The following is a 24,255-nucleotide window of genomic DNA, read 5'->3' on the forward strand; positions in this document are numbered from 1 at the left end:
ATGAGAGTAAAGTGTCTCGCCCAAGAACACAACACAGTGTTCCCAGCCATGGCTCGAACCCAGACTGCTCGAAATAGAAAAGAAATACAAAAATCAAATAACAGGTTGTTTACACAGACTGCTTATTTTAGTTAATTCTGATTGGAACTGAAGCATTGTTATTAAATTAAATTGTACATGACATGATGTAGTGTCAAAGAATAACAACAGTGTTTCAAAATGAAATCATTAAATGAGATTTCACAATATTCACCACTCAGTCCAAAATTGACACCTAGCCACTGACGTTTGTTATAATATATGTATAATATTAGGGAGTCGGCAGTACATTTTGGGTCAAGGTAAATTGGTTATGATCCTTGTTCAGTTAACATTACGAAACAACTGAGTATAACAATTGTGCAAAAATTGTAACACATGATTTTAACATTTCTTTTAGACAATCAACTTGAGAATGCCAAGACTGTCAAGAGTATTTTGCCCGAATTTCACTTAAGTGAGACAAGGATATTGGCAAAATCTTGTTTACTTTAAGCTATGTCAAATATAAACAATTTGATTTTAGCTTGCTGGTAAATGGGAAATCTATAGAAAGAAAAGTATTTCCTTCAATATTATTAGAATTTCAGACAGTTTTGTTTCAATCTTGAACCCACAGTGAAGGGGATGTTTTTATTTACAATTTCTAAGTTTTTTTGCTATATAACTATGTCCATGGGGAGGTGGAAGGGAAGTAACAAACTTTTATACCAGGATGCTCTGCCCCAAGGTAAAAACCCTATCCATTTTACATAGTGTTTTTGACAGGAAAGGCTTCTCTTTCATATACATGTAGCTCCTAGCTTGAAACCCCTTTCACAAACCTAATGTGGCCCCACTATGTCTTATTTCTTGGATAAATAATCAATTCATGTTTGAAATCCCTGTCCTGTTGAGTCTTATAATATCTCCAGCCTGAAAAAAGGGCACCTTTAGTCAACTATAGGGAGAAGCCCCCCCCCCCCTAGCTTGGTGCAATCAATAATAAGGGTACTACATATTGTAGTGTATGCAGGTAAAATAACAATTCTCTTTCTTAGAAACATAAATCACGGTAATTTATTCCTATATATCTTGGTAATTGTTCGGCTAATCTCACTAGCAGTGCAGTAATATTCAAAAGGATTGCAGATACCTCTCTTCTAACAGATTTTTGCAATGATTACAGAACATACTTATGTTGACAGGTATCAAGTTCATTATGTTAATTTGCCTTTTTAACTAAGACAGTAATTCTACAAGCAATCTCTTCTCCATAATTCATATTTTCAATTTGTTTAAATCTCTCATTTCTTGAAGTAAAAAAAAATCTACATCACAGCCATCATGCGTCTAGCTTATGTTTGACACAATTGGACAGCATCTCTCTCTTGCAAAAAGTAGATCTACACAGTCTCTTGGACTTGTCCATCCATGATCACTAAAATATTTAGGAGTATATTTACTCGATCGTACATGTAGGTTGACTTGCATACCATCTCTGAAGAAATTTTCCCTCTGGTCGAACTGCATGGAATACAAAAGAAATGAAGTGTGAACGACAGCAAAACTAAAAGATAAGGTAATTCAAATTTCTCACTTGAAGTATTCTAAATAAGCTTACAAATTTCGAACTTCTGTTCGATACTAACACAGGCAGAATTCAATGCGTGTATACAAAATAAAACAATGACGAAAGAATGAAACCAAAACTTAACAAGAACTTAAGCTTACCTTCGACTCCACAAGGAGAGAAAGTGAGTAGAAAACACCAAATTCTCTTGCCAAGAGAAAAAGCCACAAGCTTAATTTCCACCATATGCTAAGTTAACACGATCCCACTTTCTGGCTTTCTTGTATCAATTCTTTGATCTCACCGACCGTGCTGTTGTGACCGATACATCACCACAGTCATAAATACCTCTACCAGCTTTCATCTACGTGTGAGAAAAAGCCGATAGTCAAAAAACAACATATTTACGAAAAAACATGAAACCAAAATGGCCGACTTCAACCTTTGATGCGCTTGACAAACTTGTACCCAGGCTCTCCATTTTTCGGGTAAAAAAGGAAGCCTTTCTATTCTCCCCTCGTCAAAAACCTTCCTGAAGGATTCCTGAAGACGACTGCACGCTCTTGGACAAAAACAATACTTAGTAGGGAAGGTAGGAGAAAATCGTTTAATTCAAGTTTAATGAATAAATTAATCAGAATCGAGTGAGTGAGTGCCATTCTACTACCTCCTAAGCTCATGGATGATGTCATCCACGCGCAAAAATTAGCAGAAATCTATGGCTACTTTTTTGGAAAATGAAATGAATACTACAGAGGGAGACATAACGGGTCAAACAGCGCATGTCCAAATTATGTTTCCCTTCAAAGAAAAAAAATGCAGGGTATTTGAAGACATTTTTCTGGGACGTAGATGAACAAACAATCAAAGAAAGTCAAACTCTGTGTGATGACATGCAGCATTGAAAAATAATCGAGCTTATTTGTTGCGCACGGAGATTACCAAAAGTCACCTAAATAACCGTATTTGTCAGCATTGTGGCGTGAAAACAAGAACGGTGACCCCCTCTTTTTACTACATTTTAAATACCATATTTATTTGATTAAGCGCCCAGGGTGCTTATTTAATATTTGGACTTTCAGGGTGGGTGCTTATTTGAGGCTGGGTGCTTATTAAGTTTTCACCATTATCAGTGAGTAAAAAGTTTATTTTCTAACAATACAATAAATAAGAAGAAAACACGACAAAATATTAAAGCATATAAATTGTAACTGTTCATTGTTCGGTTTATGCCCAGGACTAACAACTCATTGTTCAGTCTTCAGAGAAGTCTCTTTAGCTATCGTAATTCTCAATCAACTTCAATGTCATCGTTGCTCAGCTCAATAAGTGAACTTTCTGGTGCTGCCTCCTCGACATCCAACAACGTAACATCAGCAAATGGGTCAGTCGCGCGAGAAGCTGTTAGGGCTTGCTGGATGGATGCCAGGCGATCTTGTCCTGCATGACAAGTTTGACTTTTCTTTAGGCAATGAATCTCATCATCTTCAGATCTGTCAGGAGCCACAGTGAGCACGGTGAAAGAACAGATAATTTAACTCTCTGTCTACAGTTTCCCAGGCCTCAAGAACCCACTTGACGATTTCACGACGAGGTGGGCCACGCATGTTTCCTGCAGCTGTAAATGAATGAGCTCCGTCAGCCATCCATGCATCATACTTCTCAGTTACTTTGGCCTTGAAGGGCTCATTCCATGCCACGTCAGGGGCTTGGATATACTTAGTGCAACCACTGGGTACTATGACAGTTTTGGTCTTTGCATGTGAGAATTCTTGCTTGATGCTGTCTGTGATGTGGCATTTAAAAGAGTCCCAAGCCAACATCCGACGAGTAAATGAGAACTTGCCCAATACTCCTTGCACCCAGTAACGAGTCAGGTCTTTATTCATCCATCCGTTCACAGAAGAGACTACATAGCACTTATTTTTAAACTCCTCATTAAGCTGCTTTGTTTCTCTCTTGGCTCCCGGAAAGACAATGAACGGCTTTAGTTTTGTTCCATCTGCCTTTGCTGTCAAACAGACGGAGACTTTGGACTTCTCATGTCCTGTTGTCCTCAGTCGAATTGATTTTTCTCCCACGTTGTCAACAGTAGTGCTGGACAGCATATCTTGCCAGACAGCTGTTTCGTCCATGGCAATAACGTCACTATGATTGTAGGAATGACTGTTTCACTGTCGTTGTACTTGTAAGATATAGGCAATAAGCTTGTCGATAAGTCTGTCCAGACCTTTCTGCGATTCAGTGGTTCTGCACCTCACAGACAGCCCATTCCTGGCCACAAACTTCTGGACCCAGCCATTACTTGCAATAAAAGATGGAGAAACCTGCCCTGCCTTGCATTTTTGCTCATGAATAGCTCGCGCTTTGTGTGAATCATTGCCCTTGAAACTCGAAGACCACTGGACCTGCGTTCATGTACCCACTCTAAAAGCTCGTCTTCCAGGCCAACATCAAATGGTTTATTACCTCCTCCTTCAAGACGTTTCCTCCTGTTATTCACAGCCTGAAGTTTTGCCTTGGCGCTTTGCCATTCACGAATTCTCTTACAGTCTACGTTGAACTTTTTTGCAGCGCTAGAGATGCTTTTACTTTCTTCGGCAAACTTGATAGCTTCTAATTTATATTCAGTCGAGTATGAACTTACTTTTTTGCCGGCATGAGACTGAGATGCATCAGTCTCTATGCTGTCAGAACAAAGGGAAGATGAAAATGTGACTTGTGTGATTTATATCTTTTTAAACATCACTGGAATCAAATATCTGATCTGTCAGTTTACACATCACATGAATGCCATGAATTCAACGCCATGGCTTGTTCAAGTTTTTATTATCTGAAATGGAACTTTGTGTTTGAAGTGCAATTCACATCAGTTATACGAGGTCATCATATTTATAAATCTGTGTGGACTCCAACTTTGGGAGAGAAACTTAACTGCTATGAGGATGATTGCAAGGAAGCCAAACAACATGATGAATATGCAATTGGGAAGTACTTGGAAGCTAATACTGGCAGTGAGCTTGTAGGACATGTGCCAATGGAACTGTCTTACCTTATCTATACATTTCTGAGAGCTTACGACGATAATGAGGTTTCTGTTAAAGTAACAGGGTCAAGAAGGCTGGAGAACGGACTTGTTGTGCCAGGAACATTCAAAGCGCGGACACCAAGCAGGGCTATTGCCACGAAGTTTGAGCGGGAGATTTTGCGGCCGTAAGAATTTTGCGCCCACATGGACATTTCAGTTGAAACTTTGAGAAAAATTCCAATGTTGTCATAAATTTTCAGACAATGAAACTAGAGATTTTTTTGTGGGGGGGTGGGGCGCTTATTCGAGGTTGGGTGCTTAAAAAGTACCTTTTGGGGGTTGGGTGGTGGGGGTGGGCGTTTATTAACTTTTTCTACCTTCGGGGTGGGTGCTTATTCGAGGTGGGCGCTTATTTGAGGTTGGGCACGTAATTCAATAAATATCGTATCTCCTTGTGCTGTAACAACAGCATACCAAGTTTCATCGGAAATCTATGGCGGGTTCTTTTACAAGGGAATAACCTTAAGTGTTACGCATCAATTGGAAAGGACAAAATATTTTTTTCTTATTGTTCGTCCTAAACATTTACCGCTATTTAAGTATGACAGTGACCCACTCTCTCAAAAGCAAAAAGCACCATTTTATCAGCAGTGGCCACGAATATAATCATACAAGAATTAATTGCAGATAAAGTCGCGAAAAAGCTAGTATCAAAAGGTAAAAAGAACTGTTTGCAATAAAACAAGGGACTAAAAGTCAGTCAGTTTGTAAGTTACTCACAAGGGCTTTCTCACTCACTCGTCCCTTCCTCTTGGATAGTTTGACGATAATGGTGGATAGAGAAACTATTGCCATATACAAGCCACTCACACTCCTACAAGAGAAAAAAACAACAACAACAAAACATATCATCGTCGAGATGTCCACCTACTGAAACAAAACAAAACAAAACAATAAACACTAACATCCACTGGTATCAAATGACATTTCATCTTCTCAGGGGCAAGAAGTAAAGGACACAAGTCTGCAAACAAATACACGAAGCAGACACTACTGTGTGGCCCAATATAACAACTGTCTTTCTGTCTGAAAAAATAAGTTTTTGCAGCAATGTAACAATAGAGTGGCGCCATTGAAAGGTATTGCTCTCGATATTTTTCAGGTTGTTTTCATAAATTTGTGGAGACCAATTGTACACAATATCTAACAGAACTATAGAAACTATCCCAAGCTTTGTTTGTTCTTCTAAGCTGTAAAAGAACTTGAAAATGACTTCAATATAATTCCAACTTATTCACAATGCATTCCTTGTATTCCGTAACTGGAGCTGCAGTTCAAACAGACAGATGTCTGAGGAGATTGCTTGTATTTTTATTCCAATACAAGGTCCATTGAATGCTCATAACGTAAGACTGGACATCAACATACCTGCTACATCTCTGCCACTCTGGTTCAATACCTTTATTTGTTGCAGCTTTTAACTGCATCCACCAACGTTTAATCATCTCCCTGATCATGTTCAGTCCAGCAATAATGTAACTGCACAACAGATGATCAATACACATTACAATTTAAAAAACAATCTGTAAGAAAGCTGAACAGCCTGTAACTGTACCCATAGAAGCACCTTTCCCTTGCATGAACTCTTATAACAGTGGGAAAGCCAGCGTCTAGACTCTTTTATTGAAAGTTGGCTGCACTCAGTTGTCAACAAATTGTCAAAAGCATTTTAACCCCAGATCATGTAAAGTTGAGATACCTTGTAAATTGTCCTAGCCCACTAACGGAGCATATTGTTTGCTCTTTCCCTCAATTTCGGTCCCCATGCAATTTATTCAAGAGGGCTGTTCCACAATTGAGTGTGATGTCAAATGATTAACGAGCAATAGAGGGGACTGCGGATGTTTACCAGCTTCTTACAATCTTCTCACAAGTTGGTTATGGTGGATGGCAGTGGAATGTTTAATTACTTGTCCTTTTCAGTATCACTACTCTGCTATTACATAATATGTGCACTAAGGGCAGGTGAACTCAGAGATTTAAAGGAAGGTTCAGAATGTAATGGGGTTATCCACTAAGTCAAAGAAGTCTAAGAGTGCAACGCATCTTGATGTAGCCATTTAACAAACGTTTTTGAAAGTAGAAGTTGGCAAATCACAGTGCAACATTTTGGTTGATTTCTTAGTGGGGTTAATTTTAAAATAAATTTCAAGGAAAATTTTAGAGAGGAAAATCAAACGATGAACAAATGTTTGACATGTAAACCTCTGTTTCCTAAAAAAACCTGGTTGACTCCATTCAGAACCAACCATAGCTTCCAATGCTTGCTGTTGTCACAACTGTTGAGGTGAGATCACCAACAAAAATATGAAAAATACTGAATGAGTAAACCTAATGTGAGTTGAAATATTTTCTGCCAAACAAAAATCCTAGTTGCTTTAACATTTCATTTCAACAAGTTTATTGAGGACCCCAGAGGTTTTAGAGACAAAACTAAACCTATGCCTGTCACTTTGAAAATTAAATTCAATATTTACATTTTGTTTGGTAGATGTTTTGTGTACATAGAACTTGTTATTTCTCCTGGAAGGTTTCCAAAATGAAAAAAATTCCCAATACATTTTATCGCAGCAAAATATTTCATTAGTTCTCAGTAGGTATAGTGTTATGCTTCAGCAGTGCAAACCAATTTTAATTCCTCGAAAGTGCCTCGACCATTCCAAAAGTTGGTGGGTTTTAGTGAAAGCAAAATAATATTGAGTATTTCCAAATGTGACGCTTTAGCTGTAACGGTAAATACTGTTACATAGCAAATATCAAAACAGTTGCTAAGCCATCTTTATACATTGCCCCTCCCCTAAGCAAGAGTCTATACACATGATATGGAGTTAGCGAGTTAAATCCTCTACAGCTATATATTCAACATGGTTTTCAATGCAAATGTACCGTTGAGATGGTTTGCACTGTGACTTCAAAAAGAGTCCGTAATGACTTCATGTGTGGGCTGATAAAGTAATGGAACTTTGTGTATTACACTAGCTGAAGGTACAGTAGTTGCAGAAAATTGCATTTGTGGGTCTGAATAACACTGTCCAGAAATCTAATAATAGCAATTTACTATTAAATGGTTGGTGTACTTGTTATGATAAAGGAATGTTTAGCTTTAAACTTGTCAAGCACTTCAAATTACTGGTCAAAGTACTCATAAAGTGCACTTCCAACCACAGTTATACATTTCCACAAAAAGATTACAATTTTTAAATTTACAAAAAATGAACATAGAGGTTGCAGACTTCTCATTTACTATAAAATTATTCATTATCTAAAATCATACATGTAATAGTGTTTGGATCATACTTGGCATAGATTTTTATGATTTCACTTCTTTTCTTCCTTAGTAAGAAGATATTTCAGACACTCGAGACAGTGTTTGACCACATTTCCGAACACTTTGAGGTTTGCCAAAAATACTGCAATATGCATCGTATTTTTAACTCTCTTCTCAGTGTTTAGAAATGTGGTCAAATATGGCCTTTTGTGTTTGATATTTTATTAACTATATCAGGTAAACATCTTTACTAAGCAGAATTAACCTGGTGACTTTTATTTTCAAATGCGATATGACCACCCGACATGCCAGCAATTGTAAATCAACAATTTCTCCTAGTAAATGTAACATAAATGGCAAAAACAATCACTCCCAATACAACAAGCAAGGCAGTCAGAAACACCTGGGTAAGAAGGTTTATCAAATAATCTATTCATGGAGACAAATTTAAGACATTATTTAAGTTAAAAAAAGTGAACATTTTTGACTAGTTTAGTCATCTTCAACTTTTGCGAATATTATGGAAAACAATTATTAGTACCATAAATAACAAGCAAAATCTAAAAAAAAGTACACAGGAAACTGAAATGCCCCTGGGGAAGAGGAAAAAAACCTATTCCACACAAAGCAATGTGTTTAAGAAAGTGATAGCAATACTGCAATACCCATTCCTCTGTTCCAAATATGTCAGGTTTTGGGTACTACAGTATGATATACGCCGTATGGAAAGAACTATGTGCATACGTCTGCATGTTTGTGGCAATAACAAGAGTTAACTCACTCTTCAAATTTAGATGTTAAGAGTCTTTCAAGTGCTGGTAACATTTCCAAACAGGCTCCCATGGACAAGGCATGCCCTTCAGGTGATACCTCACGTACTCTGAAACCACAATCACATTAGTAAAAATTATTAAAGAACAAGAATCTGTTATCAATCGTAACAACATTGCACGCATATAATATTAATACAATGTAAAACAAACTTCAAGTTCAGCACTGATTTCATTATTTGGGAGAAGCACTGTACCAGTAAAAAAAGACAATCAATGAAGCACAAATCACTTCATTGCAAGTGTCAATTTATGTGCACAGCACATAAATTGGAATTCCCCAGGGGAGCACAATGGGACCACTTCTGTTCCTTATTTACATATTAAACAACTTATCTAATTGCTTCAATAAATAAAGCATCCAAATTTTTGCTGATGATACTAATGTTTTCGCCTCGGCAAATAACCTTAAAACCCTTGATGCTCTAGTTAACTTTGAACTTGAAAAGGTGAAAGAATGGTGTGATGTAAATGCAAACAAATTGTCAATCAACATGGTGAGAACTAATTTCATGATTATTAAGTCCACTAAAAAATGGATATGCCCGTAAAATTTAAATCCAAATTAGAAGCGAGGATGGAACCTGCCACTCTCTGGTCAGCAAGAATCATATTAAATATTTAAGGGTGATGATTGATGACTGTATCTCATCGAAATATCACATGGTCGGAGCCATGGATGTTTGGGGGCAAGTGGGTCAGGTTGACCCACGTACATTGTTCTCACTTTAACATGAGAGCGTTCAAATCCTTGATTGTGTCAGGACGCAAGGTTTATGAACTGGATGACAGACGGAGGATTTTCCTTAAACAAATTGTTGCATGTCACTCGTTATGCTTATCAAGGAACATTCCTCACGAAATGTGATAATAAATCAGGCTATGACCACATATTATTAACCGCGTCATCTCAACGTTCTTTTGGAATGCAGCTGGGAGGCTGGTGGCTCATCAATAATATCTTACAATTTGGATGGAAAGAGTCCACCTTCATATATCATTCAACAGGCCTGGTTGTGTCTAGCTTCACACAAGATCTCAGTATTCTGAGTTCCCTGTACATCAAGGAGCGACTCAATGGTAAGTTTTCCACTTGCAAAGAACCCTGGTCCTTGCCTTTCTCTCAGTGATATTCCAGCTTGAAGTTCAAGGCCGCTAAAGTGGGTATTTATATCTGTGACAAAGTCACTTTAGTTCACTTTCAGTTCTAATTGTCAAACTATTTTTATTAGTGTTGTGCTATCATTCTTATTACTATTTGGGTTTTTTTCCTACATTAGTTTGGTTTCCTTACACACCTTATTTTGGTATGTGTTGGTGATTTGATCATTCCCACACACTTCTCTTAGCTAAATCCTGTATTTGTGGGCAACAAATACACTCCCTAGCCTTACTTGGTTTAGAGTTATTCCTACAGTTTCCTCAAGTCTGTAATAAATTGGCAACCATTTGTTCAGCAAATTGAGTTGATTCAGTTGGTTTATTCTGAGCTATACACAAGTTCTCAAGTCAAGCACTGGTTTAGTTCAAATGCTATATTCTCAATAACCCTTGTGTTACTCGTTCCCGTTTTTGTTCCTTGCTCCCGTTGTTATTGTCTCCGCTATTTTTGTCAATAAATTCATAAATCGTACACTTGTATTTGTCGTTGCTACGTTGACTGTTTTGGCTGTCTTACATATTGTTTGCTCTATTCTTGTGGATTTCGGGTACTTTATTGGTCTGGCCAAGTCTGTCTTCGTTCAGCTAGTCGCATTACTTACTTGAATTTGACAATTGATACAACTTTGCAGGCATTCATCCTACGCAAGGATAAGGTAGAGAAGTTTGTTAAGCTATGTGAGACGATTTTAGCATGTAAAAAAAATTGTGCAAGTTAAAACCCTGCAACATTTCAGGGCAAGCATGTCTTTTTCTTTAACCACCCCTGAGGCAAAGCTCTTTATCGGGGACACAGCTACTGCCATAGCTTCTGTGGGTCCTAACTCTGATGTTCCTCTCTCCCAGGCCTTACATGAAGAAATATTGCATTGGGGCGTTGTCAATACCAGGGAGAGTCATGTTCCTTGGAGAGAGGAGAAACATATTCTTCTGGCTTTGTCCACTGACTCCTCCGACTTTACATGGGGAAGTGTTTTCATCTACCAGATGGCAATCTGAGGTTAGAAATTACTGGAATTCACACAAATGCATGTTGAACATCTCTACTAAGGAAATACTGGCAGTCCTGAAAGTGCCCTAATGCTTGTCAATTACTCTCCTCACTTCTTACCTTGCCAACAATTGTAGAGTAGACATCAATGTTGATAGCCAAGTCCTTCTGGGTAATTGGTGCAGAGAAGAAAATAAACGTCCTCAGCTTACCTCTGCAACCAAGGAACTGTTCCTTTTTTTCTAAAAACAATCTACAGCAAAGTTCCTTCTGAAGAAACTGCGCAGATCAGCCTTCAAGACTTCTGATACAATGTTATCTCCTAGATGTGGCGAAAAAAGTCCAGGAACAATTTGGAGGAGTCTCAGACCACACCCTGGATCTAATTGGCATTAGATTTTAATTAACAGCACTCTTCTTCTTCCTATTTGTCTTTTCCCCACGCCCCTATTGCGTGGCGTCAATTTATTTGCACAAACCCTCTTCAGGGCTCGAAAAAAGTGCCATCCGGTCGTCCAGGACAAGTAGATTCTCCTTCTGGGCAAGTAACTTTTCATTCTCACTTGACCCATGGGCAAGGGATCGGCAAGTCATCTGCCAACTAAATCCTTAAAAGAGCAAGGTAAGACTTGCTCAGGACAAGCAAAATTTGAGAGATACTTGTCCCAAGGGCAAGCTGAAATTCAAGGTTTCGAACCCTGCCTCTTCACTGGAAGGACCTTGAGAATTCTTATGTTTTTCCCTCTTTCAGTCTCATAGGACCCATTCTTAAGTTCCTTCTATCTGCAGGAATTTCCCTGACTATCGTGGTTCCAAATTTTATACCAAACCTTACTGGTGGCCAATCTTCTCTTCTTCCATCGCAGATCATTTTGTCTTATGCAGAAAGGGAGAATTGGATACCATTTTGTGTTCACAAAGAGAGCGTAGCTATAGCTCAGTTCCTCCCCCAGTCGAATTGTGGGCATTTCACGTTAAAGATCCGAACAGGCTTTGAGCTATCACTTCATGCAATCTCTTTAAACCAACCAACTTTTGTCTTGTTCTTGTTTTCTAGCCACTACCTAGAGTCCCAAAACATTTCCAACCAAAAGTGGTCTGCCGAGACTGCTCTTACACAAAGTATGAAGGTTTTCATTCTTGTCAAAACTGTGGTTTAAGGTTACTTCCCACCTTCGCGGGTGCCCTTCGGGAAATAAATCGTACGCGCGCCAGTTTCAATAAAACCCCAACAAACTATATATCATAAGAAAGCTTAGTAAATGTACTTGACAAAAAAAATACAATTTCAGCAATGCATTCTTTTAGGAAGTGTCAGGAGGCGGTAAGGCGTGAAATGACCAAGGCTTCTTCTATTGAATTTATCGGCTATCGGATTCTGCAGTACTAGCAAAATGGGTGCACAGTCTTATTCACAAGGCATCAATCAACAACAGTGTGTCGGGCTTTTTCAATATTCTGATTGGTTGTCTAGATATCCACTTCTAAAGTTAGAGTAGCTAAAAATATGCAAGACGTGTTGCGTAAATGGACGCCACGGGGAAAATGTGTTAAATATCAAAATTTCCCGACACACTTTGGTTTGTCATTATCTCTGGAATGTTCTCGCGAAATTTCATGAAAATCCGTCAAATCTGCATACTCAAAGTGGATGTACTCCGCCAAAAATCAAATGCGAGATTTTAGCTTGTAAAGGTTCATAAACAACTCGCGCCACGCCCGGAGATTATCACGCCCAATGAAACCACAAACCAATGGGCCAACAGGACCTCCTAGTGTCTCTGACAATAGATCAAGATTTCCCGGGAAAAGCATCGCATTGCAACATTTTTTTTTTATCTCGCTCAGTGGAGTTCAATTTAGGACGGCAACGTAATAGAATGGGCAAAGACGCCAAAGGCAAAGGCAAAGGCAAAACCCACGCCAAAAATGTTTAAGGCGGAAAACGTGCCGCTGAAAAACAAGACGTTAAGGAATCGATGGACAGCTTAAGAAATACCTTTATTGCTGAAATGAGTTCCCTTGGGTAGGTTTCATTTTCTTCATCGCTTCCGCCAGATTCCGACGAAGAATCTTGTTCGCAGCCTGCACTGACATTGACCTTGATTTTTAAGCTACTTGTTCCAAGAATATTTGAATGCTCCGGATCTTCAGCAGATGCCAAGATTGTCGAAGGTGTTTGGCCAAACCAAGAGCCTTTGTCGTTCCTGGCAAGGTGTTTTTCTTTCCTTGACAATATGGAGCTTTTTCTTTCTTCTTTGGGCCGGTTTTTTACGTTTTCTTTACCCAAGGACTTTTTTCTGCTTTTGGTTTTTCAATAGGAGTTAGCGTAAAGAGCTTTCACGTGGGAATTTTTGTCAAGTGTGTGATGTAAATAAAAATATGCAAATGACATGAAATATGAGCGATGAGCATTTGCCACGAAAATTTCCCCAGGGTTCTCGCCCATTGACAAGATTATGACACCTTCCTAGTTTATTAACTTTATTTGAAAATATGTCTTTTCTAAATAACTCGGCCGCTTTTTGAGATTTTTAATGTTTTTCCTTTGGAAACACTAGATAAAATGACAAACTTAAATTTTGTCAAATAAAAGAAAAAACGATTTTTTTGGCCTCTGAAGGTGGGAAGTAACCTTAAAGGGACATTCAGCAGAAGTGGCGGGAGTTACAAACCAGAAACTAAAGCAGCTGGTCAATGAGGGCAACATTCAAGCCCGTCTACATCAGTGGGCTCAAAGCTGGAACTCCACAAGTTACGTCAAGCAGAAATCAGCTCTAGAACCCAACTGACTGCATCTTTGACTCAGCTAGATCCTCTTAAGAGCATTTCTTCTGCTCTACCCTTAGATGTTGTTAAATTGCTAGTTTGGAAAGATGAGGATGGTCGTACTGTCGTTCACAGAACTCATTGAAAATTTCTGGGCCATAGAGGGTATGTCTCAGTGTGATTGTCCCAAGTGATTAGCAAGCGGACCTGTTGACAGTATAATTGGTAAGCCTCGAGCCATCTTTGCTAACCATGACAGGGTTGGACCTGGAATTATCTTTTGGGTATAGGAAATCCTGCTGCAAGTGGGGACATTAAGAATTATTATTTTGTCGTCTGTTACTGCAGAGCAACTACAGGCAAGGGTCACCCCTTCTCAAACAACAAAAATTTTATTGCTGATTTTGGAGATCTTAACTGACCACATACTTGCCTATTTGTCTGCACGGTTTATAGAGCCCCATCAAGTTTTCCTCTTTCCAAGAGATCAATAATTTTTTAAGACATTTTTCTTTTCTGATGTGAAGTTTATATGAAATAATTCATATATGAACTGCGGTTGTAGATGAAAGTGAAGAATGATCATCGCAGTTAATTTTCCAATTTAAGCAATTGGAAAGAAGAAGCCTGAAAAAATCAGGGCTTCAACGGGATTCGAACCCGTGACCTCTGCGATACCGGTGCGATGCTCTACCAACTAAGCTATGAAGCCACACATTGGGAGCGAGGTCAATTAATTGAGTTCATATCTTCCCGTGAATTATTATATGAATTATTTCATATAAACTTCACATCATTTCACTCCTCACGGGAGTTGGTAGAGCATCGCACCAGTATCGCGGAGGTCACGGGTTCGAATCCCGTTGAAGCCCTGATTTTTTCAGGCTTCTTCTTTCCCATTGCTTAAATTGGAAAATTAACTGTGATGATCATTCTTCACTTTCATTTTTCTTTTCTGGTAATCAAACCACTGATTTGACCCATTTCAAGACACAGGAAATTTTACATTTACCAGATCATTTTGGGCTCTTACATTCAATCACCTTTGGTCAAAAACTTTGCATCAGGGTGATGTGAGCACATTTGCTATAAAACAGGCAGACAACAGAAAGATATGTCCTGTTTTAGGTATCAAAATTCATGTTAAAGTTCACAAGTTATTATCTATCAGTGTAACAAGAGGTTTTTTGTTTCCATCATTATCAAAGGACAAACATGTTGCGTATAGTTCCTTGAATTCTTCAGCTGCCCAGTCACAATTAGAGGTCTATGTTAAGCAGTTAACACATCACTTTAAAGACAGAAAGTTTCTTTGGCACTTGCTGAAGTTAGCCTTCATGAAATTATGGATCACATTGGTTGGAAATCTTAGACAGCTTAACATTACATCAAATTGAAACAAGTCATGAATCCAGGTGGCTTTGAGGCCAACTTAGCTTCTACAGACAGTTCAGCAATTGATGTATATTCAAAGTGGAACGAATTAGAAAAATTTTCTAAAGCCTTTGCCACAATTTAAGTAGAGTTTACTTTTACTTATTTTGGAGTCCTTTTTGTGAGGTATGGAAAGGAATGTATTAAAGTGCCACTAAACCCCCAAAATTGTTTACTTTAATAAAATCTACTAGTTTCCCTGATTATTTCAACGAAAAAATTATCCTGATTGATAAAATCCCTGCGTTTCTACAGGCGTTTAAACATGTAATTTCTATGTTCACTACTGCGCAAAGTGGGATCTGGGTCGGGCTACTAGTGATGTCACTTCAGGAACCGGGCTAAAACACTCAAGAGACTTTTGACTGAGCTGCGAGGGCTGTCAAAACATTTTCGGGTTATTTGTGATTCATATTTTATCAAAACTGGACAAGAACTTTAAGTGAAAGAACTGTATCATCTAGCATTACAATTCGGAGTCTAGCTATGATTTGGATAGCTGCGATGTACATATTTTTTTCCATTTCGAAGTGCGGGTTGCCAGTCGAGATCGCGGCGTTGGATAATTATATTTAGGCCAGGATCGACAATTTGCCGGTCCATTTGGGTTATAAAGGTACAGATAATGACTGACAAGTTAGCTTACAGCTCTTTAAGTGTTACAAAGATGTCAATGAACACGAAGAGTTGGTAATTTGACTTTACGGAACGTGCAAATTTCGGAGTGTCAAAACATCTTTACATTCAAACATTAATTTTCCCCGAAATACAAGTTAAAATGCGATTCAGTCGTACTGCACTCCTGCCTACTTATCCAGATCAATAATAGTTTCACCATAAGAGATAAGCAGAGATGTCAGCAAACAATATTTGACGGTGAGGTAACTTCTTGCTTCATTATTGTCTACCAACTGTAGTATATGCATAGTCAATTACTGTATACGAACACAAGCTACACAAATTTGCATATTTCGATTCAAACTAGAAATCACGGAAAATCCTTTGACAAGATCTTGAAAAGAGGTACAGTATACTATCAGTTAAATGAATACATTCGTACTTCACTGTTATTTTGAATGAATTGTCCATTTTACACACGCTAATAACCTGGGAGTCGACTTATTAGTTTGCATTTTGGTTGACTGACAAGTGCATTCCTCTTTCAGCACGACAATCTCCGTCTGTAGCTATAGAGTTGAATCTTAATCATTTGTTTCACTTTCCTCATACATTCATAATGCTTGATTCATTCTAAGTTTGTAATTTAGACATACTTCGTTCCTCAAAGTCGAAGCTCGACGAACAAAACAATTCTGTATTTGGAATGGCCATAGAGAAACACAACCGGATTACAGGTGACCTCCAGCGTATGTGTGTTTTTATTAAAATCCACAAATACATAGCTAGTTCACCAGTTCGAAGCCTCCAACATCTTCTTGGCATCGTTGGAGAATGTAGGTTTTGTTTACTATTTGTTTAGACAAGTCTCTACTTCGGGTACAAAAAATGCAATGCGTTTAATTTACCGTGTAATTTCCTCACCTATAATTTCGTCTGCGACTTGGGGGATCGTTTGCGCTCAAAATAATCAGATGGCTTCCAGCTTATCCCAAATTCGTCTTATGCAGTACCTTGACAATTTCAAGCTTTCCACTAGAGATAGAGAAGAATATACAGGCAATGAAAATCTCTAGGTTTTTACAGTAGCGGCGAATCCGAGATCGAAGAAATCTTCAATGGCTCCCCAGCTTTAGCTTTGCACAGATCAACCCACTTCTTTGGTCTTTTTCTCGTTTAAATTTCTGGTAGAGTTTCATCGAGATAGAGGCATTGAATGAAGAGGAATACTCTATTCTATGCATCCTGTATTGCTACAGCCTCCAACAACATATCTTCTTTGCGTCCTGCAACGATTTTGACACACACTATCGCATGTTTGCATACATTCTTCTCAGAAACAAAATATTGTTATTCCCGAAGTGACGTCAGAAGCCAACTTGTCCCATTCTCCCCTATTCCTCGGTCGTTAACATGGAAGGGCAAATTTACAAACTTTAAAAATTCATGGAAAATTAACGAAAATAGCTACAACGATAATTTTTTTGCGGTGGTGATCAGGAGAAAAAGGAAATTTATATTAGCGAAAAAAATTTGGGGGTCAGTGGCACTTTAAATTATCATTACACATTGTGTTTTCTCATATTTTAATCATGCTCATAGATGGTCAAGTTGGTTCTTGATGTGATATGCCCATCTCTTATTATAAACATAGGCACGCAAGGCGTGCAAGAGTTATTTTTGTGTGTGAAGTGTTGGAGATAGAAGCATTCATGGTACAGTAATGATTTGGTTAATTTGACAAGTTATTTTGGTTGCGATGTAACATCGGTCATGGTAAGATCGCTAAATAGTAAGCCATAAAATGTTTGACTGAACAAACTACAGTAATCTGACACGTCTCCAGATTAATGTAGATACCATATTATTTTCTAACAGGCAATTTGATTCGTTCTTTGATACAACCCGCACTGTGATTGGTGTGACACATGCACATGCATAACTCCCTCACTCACCGATCACATAACCCTTCCAACCCCCAAGAGGAATTTTTGCTCAAAAATACTTAACTTAATTTTGAGACTTTTTCGTATTTTATACGAGTCGTAAGTTTACCTTTTTACACAACACAACATAACACAACTTCACCGAAAATAGAAAGAAAGAGAAAAAAACCTCTGACACGTTGAAAGTCTGATTTAATTAAATTGCACTTTAACTTGGTGCCACGCAGTCTTCAAAGAACAACATTTGAACAGTTTTCACACTTTTTACCTTTAAAAATATTGGACTGAAATGAATGTCATCAAATAAAACTATTAAACTGCTACTGCAGAGACGTAAAAACCTTCCAGAAATGAAAGCTTCTTTTTTGTTTAATATCCTGGAAACGATAGCCGATAACTTGTCAGCTCTAATTGAATTTACTCCCATATAAAAAACAAAAGTGTTAAGTTACCATTTGTTACTAAAGATAGCAAACATCTCGTGGGAAAGAGTGGTGACGATTCGTCAGCTCTGATTGAATTTACTACCTTGTGAAAAACAAGAGTGTCAAATTACACTTTGTAACTAAAAAACAAAAATATCTTGTTATATTTGCATGCAACAAGAACAAAACATTACTATTGTAAACGTTAGAACTGTTTCAAATCTGAAGTCTCGTCCCCTCTAAAACATGTCCTAAGAACTAGACGTGACGATTCGTGACCTCTAATTGAATTTACTCCTTGTGAAAAACAAAAGTATCAAGTTGCCTTTGTAACTAAAAATAAAAATATCTCGTTGCATTTGCATACTACTAACTCACGAACAGTTTCACACCTCAAGGCTCATCTCGTTCATTAACTAAAATCCTCAGCCTAACCCAAAGAAAATGTCGAAGTAAACCCGATATATGAATACTTCCTCCTCTTTTATAGAAGAATGAATACGGCCGTTCTGAACTCTATCGGGATCAAATCTTCTCACACACCATTTACCTTTACAATAAGAAATTTGATTGGCTGTTTATAGTAGATCCAATCTGATTGGTTTGACATACATACATCTCTCACTCACTCACTCACTCAGTCACTCACTCACCCATTGACCCGTCCATAACATACCCGACGCGCCGACTAAGAGGTATTTTTTTTACAAAAAAATAACTCAACAAAGGATTTAAACAGATTATGATACTATTCAGTCATTTCAATATTCATATTCTGTTGGAATTCAATGTATCTAACATCCCAAATACATTCAGTGTTATTGCTGTAACACCCTGGGGATGTCTCACTTCCTCATAGGTTCATGAGAGGTTATGACATCAGTAAAGTGTCTTTTCACAGTTTGGCCAAGAAAAGGAAATTTATCACAACCCGCCCATACCCTCCCCACATTTTTGGGTGGAGCTCCAAACCAGTCTGTAGGTATTTGGCCTATGTCACCAAAAATTTTCATTTCTTTTCCTTCCTAGATACACTTTGTTCTGGCAGCATTGGGGCCAAATAGCACTTAAACCCTTCCTCACTGTGCATTGACTCTCACTTTGACCAAAATGATGTGCCCATTTCTTATTAATAACAAAGTTAAAGTTAAAGTTAAAGTAAAACTTTATTTATGCAGGGTGGCCCATTCAGCACAGTGGCTGGTATCCAGAGGGGCCCTGCTAAATACAAAGGACTCAAACAGAATATGATACTAAACAATTAAAACACTAGTGCATGCAATGCTTTTAAAGCAAGTCATACCATGTGTCATTGAGACAACAAAAATTATCTTAACCAAAGACACATACCTGCTTGTTAGAAATGGCATAATGTCAACCACGACAGAGTCATCTTTCAGTCTAAATCATATACCAAGAATTCAGTTTAGTAAGTGAAAAGGCTAAATCCAGGTCACTATACAACTATGAGGTGTTTAAGGGGAGGAAGGAAGAATGGGTAAATCATTCAGATCAGACTCACTGTAGCAAAAAACAAATCCAAGACATGCAAAAATTTGGAGGCTGAGACTTTAGATCAAATGCTACTCATAGCTAGAAATTGGGTATTTTTTCAGTATTTCAATAGGTTTCACTAATAGTCCAGGTGATGTTCATTGTTGAAGCCAAGATAGTGCTCTACAGTAAAGTAAACTATAATAGTAGACTACTCAGTTTTTTGAGCACATATGGATTTTAAACTATATACATAAAATCTTCAACAAAAACACCATCAACCAGCACACCAAGCAGATGCAACTGCCAAAATAAAGACAACTGCCCCTCGGACAAAAACCAATGCCACAACAAAAGAAGACACTGTACGAAAAAACTACATTGACATGGTGAAGGGGTCATTCAAGCAACAATACACTCAGCACAAACTTTTATTTGGGAACAGAAACTATACAAACCACACAGACAGACTACTCAATCAAATGGTCAATTCTCACTGCTGCACTCGCTTACAGCAACAAAGCAAAGCAATGTAACCTTTGTTTAGAGAAGTTTCTTGTAACGTCTGTTTACAGCATGTTTCAGTTGTTGTTCACTTCCAAGGGAAGTTAAAAATGTTAGTGGTATTGATTCCCTGAAGTAGTTTCAGCTAGAGACAGAACATGTTGGGAAGAAATTAACGAAGAAATTACAACTACAAGAAGTCTTCTTTTGTGCCGCTCACTAGTCTTTAAACAATTTAAAAAAATAAAAAAGGAACATTTTACACTGGTGACTAATGGCGTCATAAGGCAGTCTGATTACACGCTGTAACATTTTATGCCAGTAACTAGTGGCATAATAAGGCAGTCTGATATTATACAGACCATAGTTAATGGCTTAAATTTCACATTATGCAAACTATGATAACAATGTATTATACCATTATCTAAAGCTCCTTTCTATAGGTGGGGTTTCAAAATGTTTCAACGTAGGTGTCTGCAGCTGGAAGAGTAGGTGGCTGTGACATGTTTAGGGCTGCAAGGCCCCTTATCTTAGGGGGCCTAAGGTCATGCCCCCCCCCCCCCCAGAAAATTTTGACATCTACAACGTAGAAGCTAGGAAGTGCCATAAGGAATTGCCAACTTGGGATTATCATCTTAAAGGTGTGAGAATCAAGTAATAAAATCATCACTGACATTGGATAAAGGTTTCAAATTTGACATCACACATTGCTTTGTCCATATGCAAATTTCCTACCTTTTTAAAATTAGAATTACTTAAAAATAAAAGATCATTCTTGCCATTTTACTCTTATTCTTTATTTATTATCATCAATTTAATAAAGCAGCAAAAGGGCCAGGATGATTCCATTGAAAATCCCTGTTTTAAAGGCGGAAATCTGTGAGAAAATCTTCAGTCACATTTCAAAAGCAGGTTTGGATTTTACTTCAAAGGCTGAAGGAGAAAATAGTTGTGCTCGCAAGCTTAAATTGTTGCTATTAATTAATAGCATAACTTTAGATTCCAGTGCTCATGCTAGTTAAATTCAAGATTTTTTGATTTGTCTTTTTATGGTGGGCTGTGATCTCCCAACTTATCTGTCAAATCATTTGATTTTAGTTCACTTGCAATAAACAACAAAGCAATCATATGATCAAATGAACAATAACAAAGTCCACCAAGTTATAAATTGATTATTTGTGTGTATTGGCTGAATTTTTCACCTACTTGCCACACATGACTTTTTGAAACAAAAAGAAAAAATAATCAGTTTTTTGTGGTTGTTTGACTGCCATCAGATGCTAGAAGTGACACTCAAACAATTGAGGTTACCCCAATATTTTAGTTGCCAACAATTTTCTGCCCATCCATCCCTATATATTTCCACAAAAAAGACACTAAAATGACACAAATCACACTTTTTTCATGTATAACCAGTTTACTTTTTTTCCCTCAAATTACAAGGAAAATGACTGAATGAAACTCTTTAATTTGTTATTTTATTTATAAGAAAAGCTTCCATTTTGGAAGCTTTGTTTCGTTATTTTTCATAAGCTGGCGCAAAAGAAAGTAAGCACATTTAACATCATGCACAGGCTTTACATGTTCACTGATGCATGGCCACTGCACATGTTTCTTAGAGGCAAATTTATAAACGTCTTTGCATACCGTGGGAAATTCAAATGCTGCTCAGATTTCTTTCAAATTACATGTTCGACTAACCCACTTGAGATTTCTTTTATCAATAAAGTGTTTTTTGATTCAAAAATCTTTTGTGTGAGCAGTACAATCAGTGTGTAAATCAGCCTTGACAGCCAGGAATGCATAAAAATACTTAACAATTAGAAATGCTGTCTAATTTGATGTAAAATACATCAAAAGAAGAAGTTAATTATACATCAGTGCTATCCACATCTTGACAATAATACCAATAACAAGTCCTGCTAACATACATAATTATAATTGAATGTAAGCGAGCCATTCTGAATAGCAAAATCTGACATCCACTTATACATGTTTTGTCTGAAATGTGTTCCAATGCGTTTTCAATTTTATTAAACGATTCATTATTAAGGGAAACTTTTTCTTTTATAGTATTTTTGGAAATTACAGTTACCAATAAAACAGTGCTACTGCCAGTAAACAGGACACATGATACCAGTACTCACAAACTCACTTGCACAGTCAATTTTCCTTCAGCTTGTTTACACACATAAAAGTTGTATAGTTTTACGCTTTTTTCTTCTATCCAAAATCTACATATACTTAGCTTGCCAACAATACAATTTACAGTTTTCACAAAAATCTTACATGCTGATACGGAATGTTGCCAATGAAAGATGTTGATTTGACTTTACATAAAGCCACTGCGTATTTCACAAGAAGAACACCATTTCAAAGGCTACATGCATGAAAAGGAGAAGTATAGTTTGGTAGTCAACATTCATTACACTCATTCAATGAGTAGGACATTTTAAAAAAAGAACTAAGTCACAACATCGAGCTCTGCTCTTATTTAAAACTGCAAGATGGCTATCAAAACACAATAATGCAAAGGGCACAAAATACAGTGGATGCTTTGAGCTTTCTTCTTAACAAGTTTACTTCCTATTGCATGAAAAATCATGGCTGCAAAATTGAGTGTGAAGCTTCTCTGCCACCTTAAAGATTTATCGATAAGATGCAATACCGAGCTTGTTTGTTGCAAACTGAGTGCTTTAACTAAAGTAAACAGCAATATATAATCAAGTAGGGGGTGGATCTCTGCAGAGGCTAGCTTGTTTTGAAAACACTATGAAGGTGTCTAAAATAATCATGGACCAGGCTGAGGTCTATATCACTTAGTGAGATCTTGATAATCCTACTTCTTTGTCTTTCCCAGACCGTTTCGATTATTTTTGTTGCCAGATTTCTTTTGACACTTCACTAGCTACTTTTGTCTATCTATGCTACATTAGCTACGTTTTCTGTATTTCCTAGTAAGAAATGTGATTGAAATGGAATGAACATTGTAGGCATGTGACTTGACAGGTGACAAATAATCCCTGAAGTTATAAGCAATCACACTGGTGATAAAATATCCACAATTAACTGCAGCTCTGAAAATAAAGACTGAGACTTAAATGCATGGATTACATGTATTTCAGTCTAGTCTAGCCTACAAACTGCCTGTATTATCTTATCCATAACACCTAGTAGATAGCGTCGTTTTCAAACTAATCGAATCAAGTGTGGCTAGTTTGAGGCTAGTACACTACACACAAAGGCTTTGTTCTTAATTTACACTTATTTGCTGCCTAAGGGTATATAGGGTATTGAAAAGTAAACAGTTTCAATAACTAACAACTGTGTTAAAAAGAGTAGGAGGTTTGGTATTCAGGCAATAATAACTTGAGGCTAGTGGACAGTACACAGCCCTGAAAGTAACCTACATCAGAGACCAACAAATAGTCTACAAACACCAGGATTACCTTGCCCCCACCCTCCAAAGGAGAAAAAGAAAGCACTGAGTAACAGCTTACCGTAGAAGATACTCAATTAAAGCATTTGTGTCCTGTTGTAAGAGACAAAATGAAACAATGAACAAACATCACTCCCTCAATAATGCATGTAACAAATTACATCTTCAACAGTGTAAGTATTCATATTCTAAATGGAGTGAGTATTCCCTTTGCAAGCGGCTGTACTGTTCAAAGAGTTCTTTTGTGAATGTGTTGCAAATAAAAATAAGTTAACTGTTTTACAGAGCTATGTATCTTACTATTGCCACAGAGGAAAGATTTTGATTAGTATATGAAAACTTTTTGACAACTTCTGATGGCTTCCATTTCAAATGGCCAATCACTGGGACAACTTGCTACTGGTTTCAAACATTTGCAGGTTGAAACTTTTGAAATTCCCACGAGGCTGAATGATGAGTAGCCGCCTGTGCTACTAGCAGCTCAAGGCATAGTTACTTACACGTCATGCTCACAGTCATGAGTCACGCTCGCACGCTTACTTGTTTTGCGTTCTTTTCCACAGATTTTTGAGGAAAAGAGAGACTGCTTGCAGCCTAGATGATGTTACAATGAAAATGCAAATAGAGCCTTACTTCATGGGCAGATTTCAAGACCACCTAAGAACCTAAGAGGCTAACCCTCTCTCCCTCCCCCCCC

General features: G+C 37.6%; 1 protein-coding gene across 3 annotated transcripts in view; it reads right to left on the bottom strand.

The window, feature by feature from the left end:
• LOC145485001 (katanin p80 WD40 repeat-containing subunit B1-like) overlaps positions 1-24,255 on the bottom strand; it is a 332,677-nt gene that overhangs the window by 256,715 nt on the left and 51,707 nt on the right. The window contains exons 7-12 of one of the 3 annotated variants that reach the window (XM_081463640.1): positions 23,620-23,651; positions 19,472-19,522; positions 8,729-8,827; positions 6,048-6,158; positions 5,400-5,493; positions 441-1,955 (exon numbers count right to left, since the gene is read on the bottom strand). In XM_081463640.1, the coding sequence (XP_081319766.1) occupies positions 1,878-1,955; positions 5,400-5,493; positions 6,048-6,158; positions 8,729-8,827; positions 19,472-19,522; positions 23,620-23,651 (465 nt within the window). In that variant the 3' untranslated portion in view covers positions 441-1,877. Of the gene's footprint in view, positions 1-440; positions 1,956-5,399; positions 5,494-6,047; positions 6,159-8,728; positions 8,828-19,471; positions 19,523-23,619; positions 23,652-24,255 lie in introns of those variants that run through there. The other 2 variants (XR_014049117.1, XM_081463641.1) reach the window with 2 other exon arrangements.

This window comes from Orbicella franksi, chromosome 4 (genome assembly GCF_964199315.1).
Source record: "Orbicella franksi chromosome 4, jaOrbFran1.1, whole genome shotgun sequence".
NCBI classification, from domain to species: domain Eukaryota; kingdom Metazoa; phylum Cnidaria; class Anthozoa; order Scleractinia; family Merulinidae; genus Orbicella; species Orbicella franksi.